Source organism: Zea mays, chromosome 3 (genome assembly GCF_902167145.1).
Source record: "Zea mays cultivar B73 chromosome 3, Zm-B73-REFERENCE-NAM-5.0, whole genome shotgun sequence".
Classification (NCBI taxonomy): Eukaryota; Viridiplantae; Streptophyta; class Magnoliopsida; order Poales; family Poaceae; genus Zea; species Zea mays.
This window is the reverse complement of record NC_050098.1, coordinates 212,791,247-212,815,289: the sequence shown is the minus strand read 5'-3', so window position 1 is coordinate 212,815,289 and position 24,043 is coordinate 212,791,247. Positions and strand designations below refer to the sequence as shown.

Here is a 24,043-nt window from a genome sequence, read left to right as displayed (position 1 = left end):
TAAGGTGCTCAAAAACATTCCTAGGGATATTTAGAACTTACCCAAACATGTAAACTATTCATAGGTCAACTTATCCAATACTTGCTCTTTCTTGCCTTTGTTTGAGTTAATTGTTGAGTTGAAATCTTCAATTTTGACTTTTATGAATCTGCATGCACATACTTAGCAAACTAATTAGATCTCAAGGTTGTGTTGGTCATTAATCACCAAAATCAATCTAGAAATGGCTTATAGCACATTTCCCTTTCAATGATGCCTCCTCCGACTGTTAGGATACTGTAGCCACGCTTGGGTCACCCGGAGCCTACCATTACGCTCTAGCATGTTCTGCAGCAGATTATTCGATGCCATTTGTTGACTTTCCGATTATTGAGTGTTTGAGTCGACGTCCACCTCCATGTCATGGTGGATGACATAAGTGCTCTGGCATACCTACTATTGTGTCGTATTTTGAGTCTCATGTCGTGTCAGAGGTTGACTTGCACGTTCCCACGTCTGTGATGGCCGAAGCGAAATTAACCCGGTAATCATGTACCTAGGTGGTTAGGCGAAGTATCCGACCCCTTGGCTTTGAGCGTTGGGTGGCAAAACTCCAAGGCAGGAACATCCGAGCCTTGGCCCCCTCTGTAGTCGGAAGTGGGGGGTTGAGTGAGATGGAACTCTGAATTAGAGACATCTGGGTTCCATCCTCTCCGTGGTTGGGTGAGACAAAACTTTACAGAGGCGATATCTAATCCCCCGACCCCTCGTGGTTAGGGGTCAGGCAACTTTAAATCTCTTCGGCAATAGTAGGACAAATTCGGGTGGCAGAAGATCTGCCTTTCATTGCTAAACGAGAGCCATGATATCTGCTCCTAGTAGGTTTGCCTGCTCAACCTTGGCTGACCCTCTATTCCAATCCCGAAAAAACCAGCCATAGCGACTTTCTTGCAGTTTTTAAATCAGTTAGGTTTCCATTTTCTAAGTTGGTTTTGTATCTTTTTTTACATGTAAAATTTGAAAAAACGTGTTTTAGAATTTTTCATTGGGATATGACCATATATATATATATATATATATATATATATATATATATATATATATATATATATATATATATATATATATATATATATATATATATATATATATATATATATATATATATAAAAGGGTCTCAACTTTCAAACGGCAAAAAAACATAATGTTTAACCTTTTACACTACTTTCTCACGCACGTCTTATGCCAGTATTTAGCGGTGTTCTAAGTGACCTTACTAGTACTAGAGCAACTCGTACTTGTCCCTCCCGACCGTCCTCTCTGGCACGTGAAGAATGGTCTCAGCGCGTCGGACTATGTATTTAGTTGGAGAGTCAATTAGATTTTGCGTTTGGCAAGCAGAACAATATTGTTCTATTTTTTTGTTTGGTTAAAATGTAGAATATAGCGGAGTCGTTCCGTTCTTTATTTGGTTGGAGAGCTATATGAGTGTAGAGGAGGAGAGCGCTCGCGTCCAGAAGAGTACTCACATCCGGCCGTTTTGGTGGAGCAGGAGCATTTCAGCTATTATGGTAAATTTTTATATGGGAACTTCAACAACCAAACATTTAGAAAATAAGAATAAAACCATTTCATTCCCCTCCACTCTTCAACCTAACGCAACCTCTTCCTTGTTTCTCTTGCTGCGATCATGATTGTTTGTAACGGTGGGCATGCTAACTCTCGCAGGCGTGTGATTCGAAATCATCTTAGCGCGTCAACAATAATCTAAAAACGATGGACAGTAAGCTAATGCTTTGACGCACTGAATGTTTTCCTTTACATCTCAAAGCAGGGCATTGTTTGTTCTCTGCCGCGATCAGCTTTCCTGAGCACGCATTATGGCGTTCAACCGGCAGTCAGCTTCAGACGATGGCTTATGCGTTAATCTGAAGGTACCTTCCTGCAGGGCCAGTGACCAGTGTCGGAAGCATCTGCGCCACGGAGTATATATCCTCTGCCTGCGCCATCGACATGCAATGCGCCTATTCGCCTTACCGCTTCGCCGCCCGAGTGAGTTGCCTAACCCTGCCTCATCTTTATCTTCTATTTTTAAACTAGACTCTATAAATACAATTTTTTACAGTTTAAGATAGTGTTTAGTACTGGCCATAAGAGCATGTACAACCTAGACACTGCTGCATGGTACTTCAAGTATAAGGTACAACTAAAACACAACATAATACAGTGGTCATGTCTAAAACATGTGTCTTACAATATTCATTGTTTCAATCAGAGCATTCAATAAATTAAAGTGATCAATCAGCTAGTTTTCTGTCTCGAACATAAAGCTAAGACACTGTGTCTTCGTCAAAATACATGTCTTGAGTTTTTTTACATTCAACTCTGTAGACACACTTTAAGACACAACTTAATACATTCATTGTACATGCCCTAACAGTGTTTTGCTAGGCTATAGCGCCGCCGGGAACAACACACAAAGACCAGCCGTGCAAGGCGGCAACCGGCAAGCCCGGCTCGCAAGCAAGCAACTGGCGCGTGAGTTGAATGCGGATGCCGTGGCATTCGTGAGTTCGCCGGCAACGGACAAACCACTGCTGCGACTGCCAGTGATTATTCCAGAAGAAAACCAAAAGATTATTAAGTGTACTAAGGATCAAATTCTAGAGTTGAAGAACAGAGAGAATGAATGTAATGACAATATTCCAGAAGAAATATAAAAGATTATTAAGTGCATCAGTGTTTAGTTGGTTTTTAGATATATAATATATGTGATTTTATTTGCAAATACTCGAGTTTAGGATAAGAAACAAAGATTCATAATTTTTGCTCTCACTTGTTATTCCCGTCCTTTTGGTATGAATTTTAATGTATATTCACTTCATTATCATTAAAAATGTACTACCATTGTACTTGCTGCTTAGACTTTGTTTTTGTGATTTTCATATTGTATTGTAAATTAATTTGTATTAGTTTAATTCTTTATTGGTTGTTGTTAGAGAATTTATAAGATTGTGATCGATAATATGTGTTACTTGTTTTTATATAATCATTGTGCACAAATAATTTGTGTGTCGTCGCAACGCACAAACACTTGACTAGTAATTAAAATAAGGCAGATTCTAGCTCTAACTGCGACAGCTTCCTCTACTAATAAGTGACACACTTGTTAATTGTTATAGCTACCCCATCTTGCGCAACAAGTCCAACTCCAAGTGAGCCTCGCCTCCATATTATATATAACGCGGCACACTCGCTGAGGCACAGATTGGGCTCGGTGGCGGTGAAGGCTATATGAGCGGTCTCATCACGAGGATCGGCACCGTCGCCCGCTCACCCATGGCGGCCGCGGCAGTCGCTGGCATCGGCAGCAACGACGTGCCACGGAAGCGCCTACGTCGCCCCAGCAGCGTCAGAATAATGGAGAGAAGGAGCAGAGGAGGAAGCGACGGTGACTGCAGCTGCTCGAGCAGCGGTAAGGAGCTTGAGCCCGCGGAGCCGACGACGAGGCTTGTTGTGATCGTCGGCGCCACGGGCACGGGCAAGACCAAGCTGTCCATCGACGCGGCCGTGGCGCTGGGCGGCGAGGTCGTGAACGCCGACAAGATACAGCTGTACGCGGGCCTGGACGTCACCACCAACAAGGTGCCGCACGCCGACCGCCGCGGAGTCCCGCACCACCTCCTGGGCGCGGTGCGCGCCGACGCGGGCGAGCTCCCCGCGCCGTCGTACCGCGCGCTGGCCTCCGCGGCCGCGGCCTCCGTGGCGGCGCGCGGGCGGGTGCCCGTGGTGGCCGGGGGCTCCAACTCGCTCGTCCACGCGCTCCTCGCCGACCGCCTCGGCGACGGCGACCCGTTCGAGGCCGACGGCGGGTACCGGCCGTCGCTGCGGTTCCCGTGCTGCCTCCTCTGGGTGGACGTGGACGGCGCGGCGCTGGACGACTACCTGGACCGGCGCGTGGACGACATGGTGCGCGAGGGCATGGTGGAGGAGCTGCGGGAGTACTTCGCGTCCACGTCCCCCGCGGAGCGCGCCTCCCACGCGGCCGGGCTGGGCAGGGCCATCGGCGTGCCGGAGCTGGGCGCCCACTTCGCGGGCCGCAAGACCCTCGCCGCGGCGATCGACGAGATCAAGGTCAACACGCGGGTGCTGGCCGCGGCGCAGGTGCGCAAGATCCGGCGCATGGCCGACGCCTGGGGCTGGCCCGTGCGGCGTCTAGACGCGACGCCCACGATCCGCGCGCGGCTGGCCGGCGCTGGCTGCGCCGCCGAGGCCGCCGCGTGGGAGCGCGACGTGGGCGGGCCTGGCCTCGCCGCCATGCGCCAGTTCCTCGACTGCCACGAGCAGCAGCAGCAGCAAAGGTGGCCGCTGGTGCGGAGGCAATGCCGTGGCATGGCTTGGTGACTCGTGATGACGCGTCGAAGGTCCGGGAGCCGAGTTTTTTTTTTTTTTGGATAGACCGCTGAATTTTGGAGGTGCCCGGAGGCCACCGGGCACCGGTCGACGGGGCGTACCTGACGGTTCCGGCCGCACAGCAAGGAGCAGCAGCGATTGCGTGCAACAGAAACGGGGTGACAGCGAGACGGCCGGCAAGCAGCTGCCCATTTTTGCCGGCTTGTGAAATACCTAGGCATCTCTGTTTCCTTCTCGGTTCCATGGCTTGTCTAACGAGACAGCACGGTAGGCAGCCGCAGCAGCGTGAATACTGCTTGCTGACCAGCTTTGTGCGTGCGGATTAGAGTGAAACCCCATGCTTAATGCGTGATTAGGGGAGCAGGGGATTGTGCTGGACGCGTGAGCTGGTGTTGTGGTTGCGCTGTGCCAGCTTGGAAGTCAGCTGGGCTCCAGACGTGTGCGCCCTTCCCCCTGCCATAGTATCATAGAATAGTGCCAGAGGGTCCTTATAAAAAAGAAAAACTAATTAGTCTTTTTCACAGATGTAGAGAGACTGAACCCGCAATCTGATGATAAATTAGTGAGACAGTACAACTAAACCAAATCTACTCTTCAATGATCCCTTTTTTTCTTACTAAAACTAATCAAACTGTTTCGTCTCCCCTGCTGACTCCTGATATAGATGTAGTAGTGACGTGGTCGCGCTCGATCGTGTTGTTCTTTCCGGACTATTCTATTTATTTTTGTCTACGAGTTGGAAAATTATAGTCGAGACTGTGGTTTGAACAATATACAGTGAAATTAGTTATGGGACTGGTATTCCTAGAGAGGGATTCTCTGCTCTGCATAGGATTACATGAGTGGAGGGAGGCCAAAATACATTCCCATTCCGATCCAATGGATATGTGTATTGATTGAGCGGATATGAAAATACATTCCCATGCAGTCAAATGTGGCACCTCTCGTGGATCATGGTGGGTGGTTAGTGGTTGTTGGGCACTTACTTTTAACTCATTTGATGAAGCAAAAGTAAGGCAACACCAGGCCTGCTAATGGCAAAAAATCCAATCCACTCCCACCCATACCCAAATCTAATTACTTTGATATCCATCCCACACCCAACCAAAAATACTAGAAGTAAGTTAAACCCAACCCATCCAATAATATTATTGATCCCAAACCAACCCGTAATTGGGTGGAAACCCATGGAAAACCCATGGAAGACAATTTAAAAATCACATTTTAAAGCAGTAAATTAATTCAAATGAAAAAGTTTTCAAGTTCAAATTTGTATAACTCATCATGATGTACATTTTATATTTTGAACATTTCTTCATATGACAAACTAAAAATAAATTTGTTCATAAAACATATATCTCTCTCGTAGTTTATGGAACTACGAGAGATATGTATAGAATTTGTGCATATTGTTAGAACTATCATGTGAGATGAACAAATGATCAAACAACCAAAATAAACTTTGTAGATCTTGAAAAGTTATAGAAGTTTGTAGTTGACAACTTTTTCATTTGAAGTCATATTGTCAACGAAAACTATGTCTGAATTTAAAAAATTTAAAATTTGAATTTTGAAAACAACCTCGAAAGAAAAAACCACCAACATGAAAGTTGTAGGTATTGAAGAGTTATGAAACTTTGTAACTGACAATGTTTTGGTTTGAAATCATCTTGTCATGCAAAAATATATTTGAATTTTGAAATTTGAATTTTTCAAACTACAACGGATGGAAAAAACACCAAAATAAAAGTTGTAAGTCTTGAAATGTAATGAAACTTTGTAATTGTCAACTTTTTCATTTGAAATCATCTTATCATTGAAAAATTCGTGTGAAATTTTCAAATTTAAAATTCAAATTTTGTAAACGACCTCGGATGTAGAAACTATTAAAATTGAATTTGTAGATTCTCAAAAATTATGCAACTTTATAGTTGGTCACATTTTCAAGTAAAATGGTACTGATAAAATGATATAGTATAGTGTGTTGTGTGTGACTAAAGAAATCAAAGACTTCTCTAAACATGAAATAAAATGGTACTGATTAGGGTGGTAGTCTAATTGGTGAATACCCATGGAAACTCATACCTATACAAATCCATCTATACCCATGGGTATCAACCATTTTGACCCACAATATAAAATAAACCCACCCAACCCAACCCGTTAATAATTAAAACCCATCACAACCCACCAAAACAAAATCATTTCTTAAACCCACCTAAAATACCCATTTACATCCACCCCATTTGCAGGCCTAGGCAACACATGTTAAAACGTGAACTCCTTCCCCTTTTTGTTACCCTCATGAAGAAAGGTAACCGAATGGAGGAGGTGTAAGAAATAGATCAAAGATGAACATCAAAGAGCAAAACATGTTACTCTCCTTTATTAGCTTAGTCTTTGTAACTTCTTCCTTTTCTTACAAGAATTATGATTACAAATGTACCTTCGATCAAGCATGTAGATGATACGCAGATACTTTGAAGGTAAGTACAGTCGAAGCTATGTGGTCCCAGTAGCGAATTTATACATAGTATTGTTCATCTATTTATAGGGGAGAGATATAACTTCATATAAAATTATATTTATGTTCTTGATATTTACAAATATGGTTCACAAAAACCATAAGGGTGACGTCGTCTTTTTCCTTTCAACGCTTCAATAATAGCAGCATGCTCTCGCCTCTAACTCCCCTAACGTTAGGTCCTTCCAAAGGTACTTTGGATGAGGGTACCTGTAATATTTTAGATATATGCCAAAAAACAAATATTAATTTAGTGTTTTGAGGACCTTCGTGGGAAGAAGCCCTCCCTCCCTCATTGGCCTAACGGGTGATGTTAGTAAAGGAAACGGTCACAAATAAAGACCGAGAGCATCTTCATTCATCAGATCCCTTTAAGATTTGCTATAGTAGATGGACGGTTTCCTATATATCATAGGGCTTAACCTTATTTTAGTAAAAACATAAAAAAAATATTATACTTAAATATTGATCTAGGAATTTAAGTGAACTAGTATGGCTTCATTCTCACGAGTCAACATTGCATGTTGCTTAAAATAGCGGACTATAGTTGGTGCAGTCAAATGTTCACTATCCTATGGGAGTCTACCAAGAATTGGAAGAAAATGATCCTCTGGCCACCAGTAACACCAATAAAAAGATGATCAACGAGTAGTCACAACGATGCTATCTAAATATCTAATCGCCCGCACATCAGAGTAGATGTTGCAGATGCAAACCTCGTTTCTAGAGGCATGGTGTCTCATCTCTCGGTGTATACGGAGAATTGGGACGGGAAGACTCATATGCAACTCAACGGATATGCAACTCAACAGAGAAGAGAGTTTCTTTTCATCGGTGAGGCGCCTTCGAAGGACAAGGAGGTAACAGTGGGTGTTTCTGGAAGATGGAGTAATCGCCATAATAAATTCATATTACCACGTACGTTATAGGTTTGTTCTGTACACCTCCATCAACCAGCCACTTACTAACTTAATGTATTATAGTATTTAATATGGCACGCACAGCCCATCTATTTAAGTAAAATTAATAAGAAATTAAATTCCTATACGGGATTAAAACTGTAATGTATTATAGTATTTAATATGGCGATATTTATTTGATTTATAATTAAATAAATCATGGGTCAAAGCCATATTAAATTTAACCGTAGAAACCCTACATACGTCAGGTGGTACAACAGAGGTAGTAGGAAGGGAGCCTCGCGCTCGCCGACATCATTCATAGCATAGATCGATGTCTGTCACATGGCTCCACCACTTGCAATAAAACGATAGGGTTTTCAAACATCTTATTCTTTTCTGTTGCATCACCATGGGTTATTCGGTTAATCCTTCAGTGGCTGCGTCAACGAGACCTTGTTGGTTTACACCAATCCAACTCTAATAAATTGGAATTAAATCCATGCACAACTCATGTCTCAAAATAATTCAAGCCTACTCAAATATTTTTGTTATCATAGATTATAATCTAAGGGTTTGGATTTTTTTTAAAAAAAAGGTATGGATTTTATCTCACTATAGGATTGAGTGTGAGATATAGATTCATCTAATCAAGACTCATTAAATACATTCATTATATGCATGGTGGGATTTTATCTCTTTACCAAACAAGGTCCGAGCGGGCGGTTTGTGAGCTGTAGACTGTAGTTGCGTTCTTCGGTCATGTGCTCTTGCCTGATGATGTCGCCGCCTGCGCTGCTTGATTTGGATGTGCCACCATATTCGTCCAGAACTATATTCCCTGGAGCGGAGCAGAGCCAAGCTGTGCCTATCTCATATAGTATTTTAAACTAATGCAGCAACTAACACTGTGCGTGTAATAGCTTGTAAAATATATGGCCAGGATAGGATGCCACCTCAGATGCCTACTGAGCTATACCCTGCTCCAGTCCTCGGCGTGCAGACACGGCACGCCGGGCAGCGAGCATTGCTCATTGGTCTCGCTATGCTCCCTGGTGGCCTGGTCGTGCGTCGTGGTCTCCCCCCCGTCATCTGGGAGACTGGGACTCGGAAAGAGGCCGCAACTCTAGTGGCTAGGAGAGTAGGAGTGCTATGCTCTTGTAGCCTATTACTAGACTATCCAAATGGCGTTCCAAACAACAAGGCTTCTGAAAAGAAGCTTCCTGTTGGGGGGCCGAGACGACGGTATGACCTGCACGGACCAGAACACCCTCCTAGGCTAGTCTTCAACGCAGCGCGCGAATGCACGCACGCACGGTTGTCGAACCGGGAGGCACGCAAAAGGATGCAGGGCATGTACGGGGAACCCGAGGGGGTGATGGGCATGCCGCCGGCGCGCAGCAGCAGCCGTTGCATCCAGGGCGGCCTTGGCAGTTGTTGCGGTTGCTGGTCTGGTCTCTAGGCCCCAGTGGCACATCCAGAGCAGCCGTTACTACTGCTACTACTACAGGCGCTAATCGTCCTACGCCTAGCTAGTGTTGCTCAGTTGCTCTCTCTCAAAACGAAACAGTGGCCCTACCCACTTGCCAAAGCCAGCCCAGCTCGTTCTGGTTCCCCGTCGCTCTGCCTGGACGGATTCGAACTCCAGCTGATTCTCTCCTCCCCCGTTACGGCCGCGCTAGATCTAGCTAAATCCCACTCCCTGCTGGTGACGGTGCCGTCGTTAGCGGCGCCAATAATGGCCAATGAGCATCGCTACATTTCTCCCGTGCGGTCTCACATTGCTGCGAGCTAACTATAGCCACGCCGACAGTTACTCTGCGTGCCGACCAAAATCACGTCCACATCCATCCCTGTATTCTTACTACCTTGCAAGGCCAGTGAATAGACCACACGAGCGGTTAACCACGAGACGTCGAGGGAGCCCGGGTTCCAGAACGATGCGACCTGGGGAGCATGGCAATATTGGTCGGTGGTACTGGTGGGTGCCCGGCCAGGGCAGCAGAAGGCACGCGCGAGGGTGTGGCGCGGTTTCTTCGTGGCCCGTGGTTGTAAACATCGAACACGGGGGGGGGTTCACATTTTCGATGTTTGGTCCATCGTTTATAATTAACGGCGAGCCAAAAGCTAGCACAAGCACGCCGAGAGGACGGCGAGGCGACTGCGGCCGGGAGAAACGGGAACCGTCGCAGGCCGCACGGTTTCTCTGGACTCTGGAGACCTCGCTCACTTTCAGATGTGGAGGAGTACTACTAGCGGAGCACGCGCGCGCCGCGTTACGCTTCCGTGCCGAGAGGTCGTCTAGAGATGCGGGCGTTTCGCTGTCGGGCCGGCGGGGCTTTCTCTCGGTCGTCGTTCCCCTCCGCTCTGTCAAGCTGACTGACGTGCGCCCGGGTCGTGTGCCGACTTGTCTGCTCCGGCTCGCACCCTGCGGCGAGGCTGCACTTGCACCTGCACGCGGAGGGATGGGTCGTCATGCTCATCGACTCGGTTGGTGTTGTGCGGCAACCGCGCCGAGCGGCCGATTTTTTTTTCATTTTGGCTCTTTCTCGGTAAAAAACTCATGTTTGAACGCTAAAAAAATTTAATGTCATTTTTGGACCCTTTGCTCGGCGTCATAGGCTATGGCGCCGAGGTACGTACTGTGCTGACACGAACGGATGTCATGGCACCGACGTGGCACCGAGCTCGACGCCATAGATCTTAGCGCCGAGCTCAGTTGTTTATATAAAGCCCGTCTAGCTCAGTCGATAGAGCGTAAGGCTCTTAACCTTGTGGTCGTGGGTTCGAGCCCCACGGTGGGCGTTTAATACTTTTTGATGTCACTGATTTGTTTTTTTTTTGTTGTCTAGATTTTTGTTTATGTCGATGATTTGTCTGTCCAGATTTATTTCTCATACATTTTTTTTTTTGTTTTTGTGACTGATTTGTTTATTCGTCCAGATTTTTTTGTTTATCCGGCGAGCATTGTCAGTCTAGATTTATTTCTCATACATATTTTTTTGTTTTTGTGACTGATTTGTTTATTCGTTCAGATTTTTTTTTGTTTATCAGGCGAGCACTGTTCGTCCAGATTTATTTCTCATCCATATTTTTTTTGTTTTTGTGACTGATTTGTTTATTCGTCCAGATTTTTTTTATCCGGCGAGCACAGCGGTTGTGTGCCACAGTGGCCGCAAGCCGTCAAATTCCCCCTTGTTTGCTCAGCTAACCACAATAAAAATCAAATGAGAACACTCTTACTTCAATCATGACCACATAAAAATAAGCACACATATTTATTTTGTAGGTTAGCTGAGCAAACAAGGGAGGAAGTTGTCGGCTCGCGGCCACTGTGACACACAACCGCTATGCTCGCCGGATAAACAAAAAAAATATGGACGAATAAACAAATCAGTCATAAAAATAAAAAACAGGATGAAAAATAAATCTGGACAGACAAATCAGCGACATACACGAAAAATCAAGACAACAAAAAACAAATCAATGACAAAGACAAAATATTAAACGCCCACCGTGGGGCTTGAACCCACGATCATAAGGTTAAAAGTCTTGTGCTCTACCGACTGAGCTAGACAAGCTTTGTGTACACAACGGAGCTCGGCGCCAAGATCTATGGCGCCGAGCTCGGTGCCACGTTGGCGCCACGATATCCGTTTGTGCCAGCGCAGCACGTACCTCGGCGCGTACCTCGGCGCCATAGCCTATGGCGCCGAGCTGTGTTAACTCGGCGCCATAGACTATGGCGCCGAGCAAAGGGTCCAAAAATGATATTAAATTTTTCTAGTCTAAACGTGATTTTTTTTCGAAGAAGAACCAAAATGTAAAAAATTCGGGCCGAGCGGCTGAGGTCGGGTCTGTCTGCGTGCATTTTGTGGTGTGTGGGTATTGGCCTGGTCGTCGAGACATTGGAGCAGTAACTGGTTTATTTTTCCTCTATGAGGTTTTCAAAGATTTTTAGAGTTTTTTACATTTTTATAGAGGTAAATATCATTTATGGAAGATTTTAAATATAATTTTACGAGCTACAAATATTTTATTTTGGTTTCTCGCAATTTATATCTAGATTTTACTTATATTTGTCATAGTTTGAAAACTTGATCAGGTGTTTACTGAATTTTTAAATTAGAATAACGAAACTGCCTTGAAGAGCAAGGATAGAGAAGTAATTTTGATGATTATTAGGGTGTCTTTGGTGGATCGGTGACACGACACTATAGATGATAGTGTTTACAGAGTAAATTATGAGATAGACGATGGGATAGGTAAGTTGCTAGAGATAGTCTTAGAGATGAAAGAGACAATTTATTCAGTCTTATGAGGAGGCAAAACCGGCTTTCCATCCAGTGAACCCGCGCCACATGCTAATGCTATATGGGCTACCGAAGCCCCTGGCCTGCATATGAGCGCTACATTGGCCCGCACAAGGACTGTTGTCTAGAATAGGTCTTTTTTTTAGCAATGACTGGGTGACTTCGGCCTAGTCATTGCTGTACTTTGTCATGATTCATTTATAACCAGCAGATCAGATGGCTGAAAAGTCCTATTTGGCAAAGCTTTAAACGTCTTTAGATTATCGCTATATTATCACCAGAAACTAGTTTCACTGGCTTTAGTTCATTTGGAGACCCAAAAAAAGAGCTAAGCTATTTAAGACCTGATAAAAGAGGTCCTAAATTACTTGAGTGGTTGCTCAGTTATAGGGTGTTTAGTTTGAGCTATCAATTCAGACAGTGCATTATGAGTCTATTTCTTAGATTTGGTAGAATAGCTCCATTCCTCCTCGTACTAAAACTAATTAAGTTTGTGTGGAATAAGGTCACGAACCGAACCAAACCAAAAAAAAAAGTGAGGCTCCAACAAAAAAAAAGTAAAGTGACAAATGAGTAGATGATGAACTCACTCCTCAAATCAAACACCTTATTATTAATCAAGGGGTTCAAACCATTTCCCATAATGGTATGCCTACATGTGCATTCTGTCGAGCATGCAGGAGACTCGCTGATTGCAGTCACGGACAGGTCAAAGATAAAGTCGGCATGTTAATCATATCATGGACGGGTCACATACTTACATGTATCAATGCACTTCGGTCACAACTTTAATCCATACCGGCTTCTACTACTTCTACAATATTTTATTCCTGTGGATTGCACCACAGCTACAGCAGTCAAAACAGCCGCCTTTTAACCATCTGCGTCTCCAAGCGAGAAAAGCAAAATTTCGCAACTACCCAAGTCGGGAGACAGGATGCTGTGACAATTGCAATATCTCCAAGGGGGATACCGATACACATCTACTGGGGCTGGGAGTAGTTGGCATGTACAGGATGCAGGTGGCCAACAAGAATGGAAGATCACAAAGACAAATTTGCAGGTCAAAAATATCCGTGCTTTCTGTCTGTGGTTCTAAACCTTCGCACAAAGAATCGAGCCACTGATTTTGAGGTGTGCAACCGCGGCCATTCACCATGTGGCAGCTGGGGTACAAGAATAGGGAAAAGGGGCTTAAAGTCTATTGGTTGAGGGGCTATATAAACATGTCAGGAAGAAATTCTTCCGCAATCGATACTAATGCTCAAACCGTAACAGTCCACCATTGAAACATGCTATCTAATATTAACTTGCACCACAATCTCGACCTAACAGATAAATCATTCAAAAATCATACTTAAGCAAACACAAATTTTTTTCAATGCATCTCACTCACCCAGGTCATATATTCTTCAGCTTGGAAGTTCTGTAATTGGCAATTGATTGTGGAACACCCCATTCGATAGTTCATGGGTCTCCAAAGGGCTTTTCTTTGAGCGTTCCAAGGAGGTTGTTTCAAAAATACCTACAAAACGATACCAATGCTCATTTTGGATATGAAATATTCAGGACATGAAGGAGAAAAGGTTTTGCAACTGTCATAGCAGTACAGCTGTTTCAGAATCCAATCAAGGATACAAAGAATAAGACATCAAAACTCACCTAATCCCAAAATAACAGAACAGACCAGAAATCCAAAAAGGGAGAAATCCATTTGGTACACTATCTCCAACACGATGATGCACCCTGTTGAAACCATTAAGTGCCTTGGAGAAGAGAAGACCAGATGCAACCTGCCAACAAGTAAACACGTTAGAAACATGGAATGAAGGTTAACCATGAAGCACAATGGGCAGTTAACTAAAGGGAGGTCATTCATGTCTTATGAGTTGTGATTAATAGTACAAAAGTCAATAAAAATACTTTAAGAAGCATCCAAGACAAGAGAAGTATTCTTTCATATTGTTATAAATGAAGATATTTGAGGAATAATAACCAAATCTATGATCTCCTGAAGATCTGGATCTGACTGAAAAATTTTCGACCAGCAGGGGTATGACAGCCCCAGGCATTTTGCTAGAACAAGACCTCACACATGTAAAAAACCTGAAATTCTTCCCCATTCTACACGACTACACAGCAGAGCAGCACATAGCCCATGTAAGGATGACCACAACCTAGACCGAGACTTAGGGTGTGTTCGGTTGGAATAACGGGATGGGACGAGATAGGACGATTTATTAAATAAGATTGTTTGGTTCAAGGTCAAGGGTTGGGACAAGACCATCACAGTGTTGTCCCCAATTAACCGTCAAAATTGGACAGACGAGAGGGGAAGCCAGGGAACGGGGCTGTCCCGCAACCAAATACTACCTCTGTTCTTAAATATATGACGCCATTGACTTTTTTCAAAAAAATTGACCACTCGTCTTATTCAAAATACTTATTCGAAAATGTAAAATTTTAAGTAATGCTCAAACTACCTTAAGTGATAAAACAAATCACAACAAAACAAATGATAACTCACGATTTATTTTAAATCAAACGAGTGGTCAAATTTTTTTTAAAAAGTCAATGACGTCATATATTTAAGAACGAAGGGAGTACATGGTTAGACTGTCTCCAGCAAAATAGGGGACGCGGAACTGTAGATTACACTGTTTGCAAAGCAAAGTTTGAAATAGGGAATGAGATAGGGGATGGAATAGGCGACCTGTTAGAGATAGCCTTAGATTTGTGCTTTGGCATGGGATATATGAGAGGGAGTTCTTTTTAACCCAACTGAAACTCGTGTCCACAGGGACACGAACCCAAAACCTGAGTGCTACTAGAGCCACTTAAACAGCTCAACTAGAGGCTCGTTCGTGGATCAGATCGATGATAACAAAACAAGTGCTCATGGTTCGCTTTATGATCTGATGATGCATGATAATATTTTAATTTTTAAATAAGCTTTTAACAAAAAAAAAGAATGCTTTCCTTCCAAGAAATAATCTTACTTTTCTTCAGTAACATTGTCGACATAGAATATAAGCACCATTCCGAACAAAACAGTACTCAAGTATGCCCAATTTGGTAGCTGAAATTTAACTATGCTGTCGGACGCTGAGCCCTGCAATCAAGAAAACAAAAAAGCTTTATATTACTATATCAAGGAAATACTTGCAAATCCTCCCAGCCCCTTAAATAATTAGAGCATAAACAGAGAGTACTCACTAGGATTGTATCCCACATGGCAAACGGAAAAAGAAAACAAGTAGCAGAAGCAATAGTTATAGCATGGAGCCGCCTTTTAAGTTGATTCTGTAGAATAAAGCAGTGGTGACTGTCAATTCCTATATGGAAAATGATGGTGCATTGATAGTGCCTTGAGTGGGGGGGGGGGGGGGGGGGGGGTTGATAGAGAAGACAACAGAAGCTGGGCTACCTTGAGAGAGACACGCCGAGCTAATACTCTCCTCAGAGCAGATAAGATCCCAGCGGTAATTGGCACCACCATTTCTTTCACTCCAAATGTTTGTCTTGCCTTCTCAATTGGTTCACTTCCAAAGCTATCTGTATGAAGTTAAGGTCTTCCAAAACATGTTTAGATGGGTCCATTACAAATTAATTTATAAGTAGAGATACTGTAACTGCCAAAAATGCAGATTTATACACAATAACTCAGTAAATCATTTCAGGAAGATATCTATGTAGTAGGATACATAAAGGAGAATGTGTTCTTGTAGACCATCCAATTGACAATAGATAATATGCTACTAACATAGCAGCAAGTCCACCAATCTAAAAATCCAAAGGAAAGAGTTAATATCATCTCCTAGAAAATTAGCAATTTCTACTTCAAAATACTAGATTTTGTTGAAAGACTGCTGAACATGGCAGAACACATTGAAGAGTTGACATGAAGCAGAATCATCGTATATAAGAATTCCTTAATGCTCCGTTTGGATGTCGATATTAGAGAACATGGAATTGAATTGAGTTCAATACCAAATCAGACATGGTATTGAAATGAGATGTAATTCCAATTCTATTGTTTGGATGTCACTGAATTGGAGTTTGGAATTGTGTGGTCCAATTCCACAATACAGAAAAGTGATGCTCTGTATTGGGAGAGTGAGTTTCTAGTTATAGTCCAATTCCATAGAATTTGGGTCTCTGATCCCAAATCTCAATTCCATGTGCAACCAAACAATAGAATTCTGGAAAGCTGATTCCAATTCCTAATTTCGTGCTCCAATATCTACATCCAAACAGGGTATAATATTTGTGTGGGAAACCCTAACCCTAATCAGGGTTGGGAGTGCATTAATATAGGCCAAGTAGCTGGGTCAAGCCCATTACACAAAAGGGCATGCAGGTAATTACAACGGGACTAACCCTAAAACCCTAGGATCGTGTCCAGCAGTTTACCAAATCACTGTTTATGCACTGTAGACTGCACTGTTCGCAGAGTGGAGTTTGAATATGGGTATAGAGATGGGTAAGCTGCTAGAGATAGTCTAACGAGGTTCTAACAATTTGTCCACCTATCATAGTTGTTGAATGTATAGTTTTGCTGAAAATATTCACATATGGTGGAAATGCAACATGTGAACAGTTATTTTGTGTTTAAAGCCCATTAAATCAATCACAATTCTAAACCACATTAGACTTTTAAGGATGAGGGACTCATAACTTCCAAGCAAAATGGACTGTTGACAACAGAGATGGTATTCCTGTGCTCATATCTACATTTCTTGTACAGTTATTGGTCAAATAGCTTTACCAGTTCATGTGCACACTATGGGGGTGTTTGGATCCATGAGACTAAATTTTAGCCCCGTCTATCGGATGTTTGGATGCTAGTTAGAAGTCTTAAATATAGTCTAATTATAGAACTAATTACATAGATGAGAACGGCAAGACGGACTAACTAAGCCTAATTAGTCCATGATTCGTTCATGTGATGCTATAGTAAACATTTGCTAAGTATAGATTAATTAGGCTTAATAAATTTGTCTCACTGTTTAGCTTTCATCTGTGTAATTAGTTTTGTAATTAGATCTGATACTCGTAATTGACATTCAAATATTTGATGCGACACGGACTAAACTTTAGTAAGAGGAATCAGACACTCCCTATATTTACTGAAAGAAAAAACATTGGTACATATCAAATGGACTAAAAAACAAGTCATTAGACAATAATTCCTTATGTTTGTTGCCTAATTAAGTAAATACCAGAGAACAAACACATAACAAGGAAACTGAATCATCATATAAAACAAATTCTATTTTAAAATCAGCAACTTGCCTTTTTCCAGATGTTAACTTTCCTTCCATATAAAGCAGCAGAGAGAACTCCAAGAACAGCACCTGCATACTCTGCCAGTAGAGCACTAGACTCGATAGACAGATTAAAATGCAATTTAGATGGAAGTGCCAGTAAATGCTTCTTTAGCAACACAATTAGGATGCTCAAAGCAGTGCAAAATATGCAGATGATGTAGTTAATGATAAAAAAATGGGCAGACCCAGTGCTAGAGGCCCCCACATGAGTGGGGTCTACGGAAAAGATAAACCAAGACAAGCCTTCCCCCCGCAAATGCGGACAGGCTACTTCGAACCCGCGACGTGGTGACTCAAGAGACAGCTATCACCACTGCATCAGGCCTGCTCGTCCTTGTGATTAATGATAATAGAAATGTCGTTTTGCACATCCCTAGAAGCCCCCGGAAAAAAATCTAGTCATGCAAATTCATGTCTGCAGCACTCAAGTCACAATGACTAACATGTGTTAGGTCAACAGGTAAGGACGCCAGAGAAATGTCCTACAGTTGATGTCCATCAAGTGTAAATTGTTTCCACAATGATCTGATGACCACTAGCTCGCAGCAAGGTTTAAACATTGCACATATGTGGTGATTGAACTAGATATTCCCTGGCATAAATGCACGGCACCATAGACCATGCAGCTACGTGAAAAAATCATGGTGCTAAGAGAACTGGATACATACACTAGTGGGCCACAAGCAAGAAGTCCTTTACCCCATAAGACAAAGTAGAATGCCATGATTCCTCCATTGACAACTGTAGGAACAACCTGAAAGAATGAATATAAGAGAGTGCACATCTAATAGCTGGTGAAGTAATCTCAAGAAAAAGAAGGTATAATGGAACCTGTGAGTTGGGCAAAGGCCGGCCTCTCCAAGGTTTCTGTAAGACCAAGAATATGATTGAACTGGGTACAAGACAACTGAAGATAAAGCCAACTATTGAATCTCCACTGTTGGATAAGGAGCTATACAAGGAGTAAACAGACCAAATCCTCATGAAGTTTCCCAAAATATGAATTACATGAAATGGTGTTGACCTGCAAAAGGCAAAACACAACAGTTTTTTCAACAAAAAGTAGCCAACAAACTGATTGGTACTTATATTTGGAAAGACAAGCTAAAAAAAGGTTGGACGTCAATATGATAGTAAGGGAAATAAATATACATGTGAAAGGTAGAAATATCGCAAATCAAGTAGCTGAACATCAACATCTTGCTCAAGCTCACATTTCTCACATTGCTCTCACATCAAAAGGGATAGAAATTATGGCCACGTATATTACCGTTTAACAGCATAAAACTAGTGCGCATCTAGGGGGGTCGTTAGTCAATACTCAGCGTAGGACATGGGCAGCTACTGTATACCTGATATTGATATCAATAATCAGAATTTTTTTTTTGAAGTGAAGGTACTGTAGGAAGGTCCTACAGTAATATTATTAAAACAGTACCAATGAGTTTAGAAATGAGTTTAAGGAGGAAGAGGGAGATTACAAAGAAATGGAAGAAATAGAGAGCCGAAGGGAACAGGTTACAGTCCTAAATTGAGTAGCCAAGATGCAATGTCTTCTTTAAGAGCAGGCTTGACTCGATGGCATAACAGAGCAATTTCACTCCTAAACATAGCCTTACACTCAGGAACCGAAGGGGGAATTTCATTGAAGATCCAATTATTTATGCACCTCCAAATGCACCACGTCATGATGATAATAGCTTCAAGCCTCCAGGGGACTTGCAAACGTCTTCTAATTCTCAATAGGGTATGCAGAAGATCCGTAGCACATGGTGGAAGGAGGCCTAAAAGAAGCCAACATCTCTTAGCAAAGTTGCACCTGAAGAAGAGGTGGATAGATGTTTCTTCAATCTGGAGGATACAATTGTCGCAGGTGAAGGAGTCTAATGGCATTGCGCGACGCCTGAGGATGGAGCGAGTATTCAATCGATTTTTAAGCAGCAGCCAGAAGAAGACTTTGTGCTTGGGCTGACATTTAGATTTCCATAACCAAACAAATAGAGGGAGCGTTTGACGGGTGCCAGTCAAGTGTGCATAAACCGACTGAGGAAAACCGAGTGGAGGAGGCACTGCATCTCCAAATATCATTGTGATCAAGCAACTGAGTATTACCAAGGGTGTCTTGAAGTTGAAGAAGTTGCTCGAACGCTTCAGCAGAAGGGGGTATGAAACATTTCATTTGGGGAAGCTAATCGAGTTTGATGGATGTTAATCTCTTTGACCGAGGCAAAAGACCAGAGCTCCGGGAACTTTTCAGATAAACATTGCCCATTCCATCGATCATGCCAGAGAAGCGTAGATGTACAATGATATTTCATGCCAGAGAAATAATCAGAAATTTAGATCAATTTTGTGATGACCAAGGAATAAGTTAGTAGAAAGTTGGAGCAAATGCTAACTTCTAACTTGAAAGTACTATATTGCCAGATCACCTAGAATCAGGAGCGGAACAATAAAGGACAGAACATGAATCGATAAAAAAACGAATGTATACACTTTTGACTAGATCAGATCCGAATACAAATAGCGCAAGTTAGGGTTCGGGTGCTCAATTTTGTACAGCAAGAGAAAGGACGGGCATACCTGGTGTTGTGGGTTCCTGTCGCCGGCAAAGAGCCCGACGAAGACATGGGCAGCTGGACGTAGAGCGTCGGCGGTCGCCCTAGTTGTCGCGCACGCGAGGTGAACGGGAGAAGAAAAACAGCAAACAGGTGTGCAGCGCGAACGCATGAGCGGGTGCTGTTTTCAGTTTGCTTCTCCGCGCGCGTTACTTCTCTCTCTCTCTCTTTTCTTACGGTGCTGTTTGGACCGATTTCTTTCTTATTTCTGTTTTAATTTTACTACCAGCTGTTTTCATTATCATAACTTGTCACCAATTATCTCTGATTTTTCAGATTTACTAACGAAGATGTTTCTCTTTTCTATCAGTAACCTGAGGTAAAATTTATTATTAGTCTATTTAGATTTGTATTCTGATTTGTTTTGTATTATTGTATTCTATATAAATAGGCATATAAATATACCATAAGCATTTTTGTCCTAGATCTGTAGCACTTTTTACACCATAAGCAACGGTGCTAAACTCCCCCACAAAACATCAGTAGATACATGCAAGACCAAGAAAACTCTAAACTGTGTGACGAGGTCAGAAGTGTCTAGCTCGTGATGGCAGCAATTTTTGCCTCGTCCATCTCAGTGTCCTGCGATGTTACAACATATCCAAGAAAAAACACACAATCGATGTTAAAGGTGCATTTCTTAAGATTACCAAATAAGTGTGCATCACGCAAGACATAAAAACAACACGTAAATGGTCAAGATGATCATTATAAGACTTGTTGTAAATGAGAATATTATCGAAATAAACCACCATAAAATTATCGATGAAAGCACGTAAAAAGTTCATTCGTTAGTTAACTCAAAAGACATGACTAACCACTTCTAAAGGCCGAACTTAGTTTTAAATATAATTTTTCATTCATCACCTAAAGCTATACGAATCTGGTGGTATCCACTATACAAGTCAATTTTTAAGAAAACAATAGAACCACTTAATTCATCAAGTATGTCATTCAGTCTAGAAATAAGATATTGATACCAAATTATTATGTTATTAATGGCTCTACAATCAACACACATGTGCCAAATGTTATCTTTCCTAGTAACCAAAAGAATAGAAATAGAATAAGGACTAAGGCTCTCACTAATGTACCCGCAGTTCAGAAGGTCTTAGACTTGTTGTTGAATCTCCTTAGTGTTGGGGGCCTTTGGCCTCCGAAGGTCCTCAAAAACACGATTTGACAATGTTTTCCAAGTGAAATATGTGAACAGGTATCTTCGGAATTGGGTTACTGGTATACAAGAGTATGATCAAGACGAAGCTTGAGTGAGACGGAAGGCGATTATGACAAAGGATAAGATGATCACGAAGCTATGCGCAGAAAAGCTTCGGCATGACAGCAGAAAAGGGGAACCGACCTAAAGATGAAAAGCCAAATTGGACCTCGAAGAATCACTATAGAGTTATCGATAAATGTAAAGGGCATTAATGTAATTTTACACGGGCTGCGTCTCGTGCCTATAAATAGATGAACAGTATTCCCGTACTGTTCACGCTGACTTGACATTCACTTTTGCGTCACGCTTGTATTTTCTTTCCTTCAAGCCGAAGGTACATTTGTAATTTATCTTTGTCTACACAAGTAATATAAATAGAAATATATTAATGATAATGTTTACAGAAATTATGCTACTTTCTGTATTTTGTTTGAATGTTCTTCATTTTTTACCATGATCATGAAGGTACGTCCTTCATGACCTTCGTCCTAAATTCGTTATATCCGAAGGGAAATAATGATTAGAAGGACGAAGGGCTTTTGATATTTAACATTTTATGTTGCCTTGTTCTTGATTCATAGCATTTGAGAACAAGTCCCCAACATTGGCGCCCACCTCCGGTGAACTCACTTCCATTTATTGAGTCTTGAACACTTTCGGCAAGCATCACCTTCGTCATGCCGTCGAAAAAAGCTTCAGTGACAGGGGCTGGTACTTTACAGCCGCTGGATCCCAATCAGAACGTCCTTTCTCTTAGAGAGGCCCGAAGCCAGAAGAGGAAGGCTATTAGTCCAACACCTCCGGAGGATGACTTGGATCAGGAGATCCAAAACCTGGAGATCCTTCAGCAACAGGTGCAGCGCAAGAAGGAGAAGATGGCTCGTCTAGCTGACCTTCAAAGACAGATAGACGAAGCTTCTGAAGAGGTTCGTCATCTTGTTCAAGATGATCAGAACCGAAGGCCTCCACGCAGAGAGCTCCATCAGGAAGGCTTCCACAATGAGGACGACTCGTATGAAGATTTCCATCATGGAAACTTTGCTTTCGATGATGCTTCTCCTCTCTCAACAGAATTGCAGGCTACACCATGGCCCCAGTCTTACAAGCCACCCCAGCTTCCCATGTATAACGGTCATACAGACCCGAAGCAATTTTTGATGAGCTATGAAGCAACCATATCTTCGTATGGCGGCAATACTGCAGTCATGGCAAAATCTTTTGTCATGGTCGTCAAGAGCGTTGCTCAGGCCTGGTACTCTTCTCTTCGGCCAGGGACAATCACTTCTTGGCAGAAGTTGAAGGATATGCTGATAACTAGCTTCCAAGGGTTTCAGACGAAGTCAGTCACTGCTCAAGCTTTATTTCAGTGTACCCAGGACCACGAAGAATACCTCCAGGCGTACGTCCGAAGGTTTCTGCGTCTGAGGGCACAAGCGCCAACAGTGCCCAATGAAATTGTCATTGAGGCCATGATTAAGGGGCTTTGGCCGGGACCTTCAGCGCAGTATTTTGCCAGGAAACCACCACAAACGTTGGAGAAGCTGCTCCAGAAGATGGACGAATACATTCGAGCTGACAATGACTTCCGCCAAAGAAGGGAGGAAGCATTCAAGTTCTCTGAAATGACCAGAGGCTTCGGAGGAAGATTTCACCCGAGGCATGTTAGGTCGATTCATAACTCTGCTCAAACTGATGATCGAGGGAGTCAGCAGCAAAGGCCACAATACTCTTCACAAGCTTCGGGCCAGCAGCAAAGTTATTTTCGGCCGCCAGCGCCAAGGGGCAGAGGCGCCAGGGGCTTCGGGGGAAGGTTTGGAGATCAGCCAAGAAAAATTTATTGCTTATTCTGTGGTGAAGACAAGGGCCATACCAACAGGATGTGTCATGTTACCATCCAGAAGCAGAAGGAGATAGCAGAAGCAGCTGCGCAACGAAGTCAGCCGAAGCAGGTCATGCATACTGCTTCGTATCATTCGCCTTATATTCCAGAATATGTAGGCAACCACCCTGCAGCTTCTGTTGCTTCGGCAAGCCAACCCCAAGCATCTTGGCAGCATCCTCCACCACCACCACCGACGCAGCGAGGGCAGCAGCCAGAAGGGAGTCAGAACAATCACCTTCAGAGAGACTTCAGAGAGGAGTCCGAAGCTCGCACAGTCAATAGCACTGTGCCAAAGTCAAAGCACATTTATTGATAAATATCCTATTTCAACAGCAATTTTTTTCGCATTTTTATATTCAGTACTACCTTTTAGTTAATAAGGAACAATTATGAGAAGTTTATATATCTTTTATCGTTTTTTAATTTCTTGTAACACTTTCTCCTTTTTACCATAATAAAAACATGTCCTTTCCATAAGCTTGAGTTGCCGAAGCATACGACTTTATGGTGGCATGAAGGACCTTTGTATTATCAAAAATTTGTTCTAACAGACACGGTGCAACTTTTGCAAAACACTGAAAAGTCGTTCCTAACGGAGCGCAGTGTAAGTTTTCTGAATCTACAGCGAAAAATAAACGCTGATTCCGCTGAAAGTAAAAGGCGAAGAATCTCCTAAGGGAGGCTTACAGCGAAAAATAAACGTTGATTCCGCTGAAAGTAAAAGGCGAAGAAGCTCCTAAGGGAGGCTTACAGCGAAAAATAAACGTTGATTCCGCTGAAAGTAAAAGGCGAAGAAGCTCCTAAGGGAGGCTTACAGCGAAAAGTCAGCGCTGATATAAAAAGTATGTGTGCTCTATTACAGGGAT

General features: G+C 42.8%; 2 protein-coding genes and 1 non-coding gene across 8 annotated transcripts; 2 read left to right on the top strand and 1 right to left on the bottom strand.

Moving 5' to 3' along the window:
• The first annotated feature begins 3,273 nt into the window (after positions 1–3,273).
• On the top strand, positions 3,274–4,913 carry LOC103651327 (adenylate isopentenyltransferase). The gene has a single exon (XM_008676950.4). It carries the CDS (start codon positions 3,274–3,276, stop codon positions 4,381–4,383), a length of 1,110 nt encoding a protein of 369 aa, XP_008675172.1. The 3' UTR covers positions 4,384–4,913.
• Positions 4,914–6,743: 1,830 nt separating this feature from the next.
• Positions 6,744–20,250, bottom strand: LOC100274030 (uncharacterized). 6 transcript variants are annotated; one of them, XM_035965754.1, is made up of 12 exons: positions 20,042–20,219; positions 19,571–19,707; positions 18,290–18,482; positions 18,127–18,212; positions 17,424–17,508; positions 15,833–15,911; positions 15,556–15,683; positions 15,345–15,431; positions 15,128–15,240; positions 13,791–13,921; positions 13,525–13,653; positions 12,715–13,294 (listed from the first exon to the last, which is right to left on the bottom strand). In XM_035965754.1, exons 3-11 carry the CDS (start codon positions 18,440–18,442, stop codon positions 13,541–13,543), a joined length of 975 nt encoding a protein of 324 aa, XP_035821647.1. In that variant the 5' UTR covers positions 18,443–18,482; positions 19,571–19,707; positions 20,042–20,219; the 3' UTR covers positions 12,715–13,294; positions 13,525–13,540.
• On the top strand, positions 10,548–10,620 carry TRNAK-CUU (transfer RNA lysine (anticodon CUU)). The gene has a single exon. It is a non-coding gene; the product is annotated as a tRNA-Lys (tRNA).
• Positions 20,251–24,043: the final 3,793 nt, after the last annotated feature.

Excerpts from the sequence above, each read along its gene's own strand:
- LOC103651327 (XM_008676950.4), top strand. The coding sequence starts at position 3,274 with ATGAGCGGTCTCATCACGAGGATCGGCACCGTCGCCCGCTCACCCATG.
- LOC100274030 (XM_008674282.4), bottom strand. The coding sequence starts at position 20,088 with ATGTCTTCGTCGGGCTCTTTGCCGGCGACAGGAACCCACAACACCAG. Across the intron at positions 18,483-20,041 it reads ACAGGAACCCACAACACCAG|GTCAACACCATTTCATGTAA; the intron begins GTATGCCCGTCC and ends TGCCTTTTGCAG. Across the intron at positions 13,922-15,127 it reads GACAATGTTACTGAAGAAAA|GTTGCATCTGGTCTTCTCTT; the intron begins GTAAGATTATTT and ends ACTTGTTGGCAG.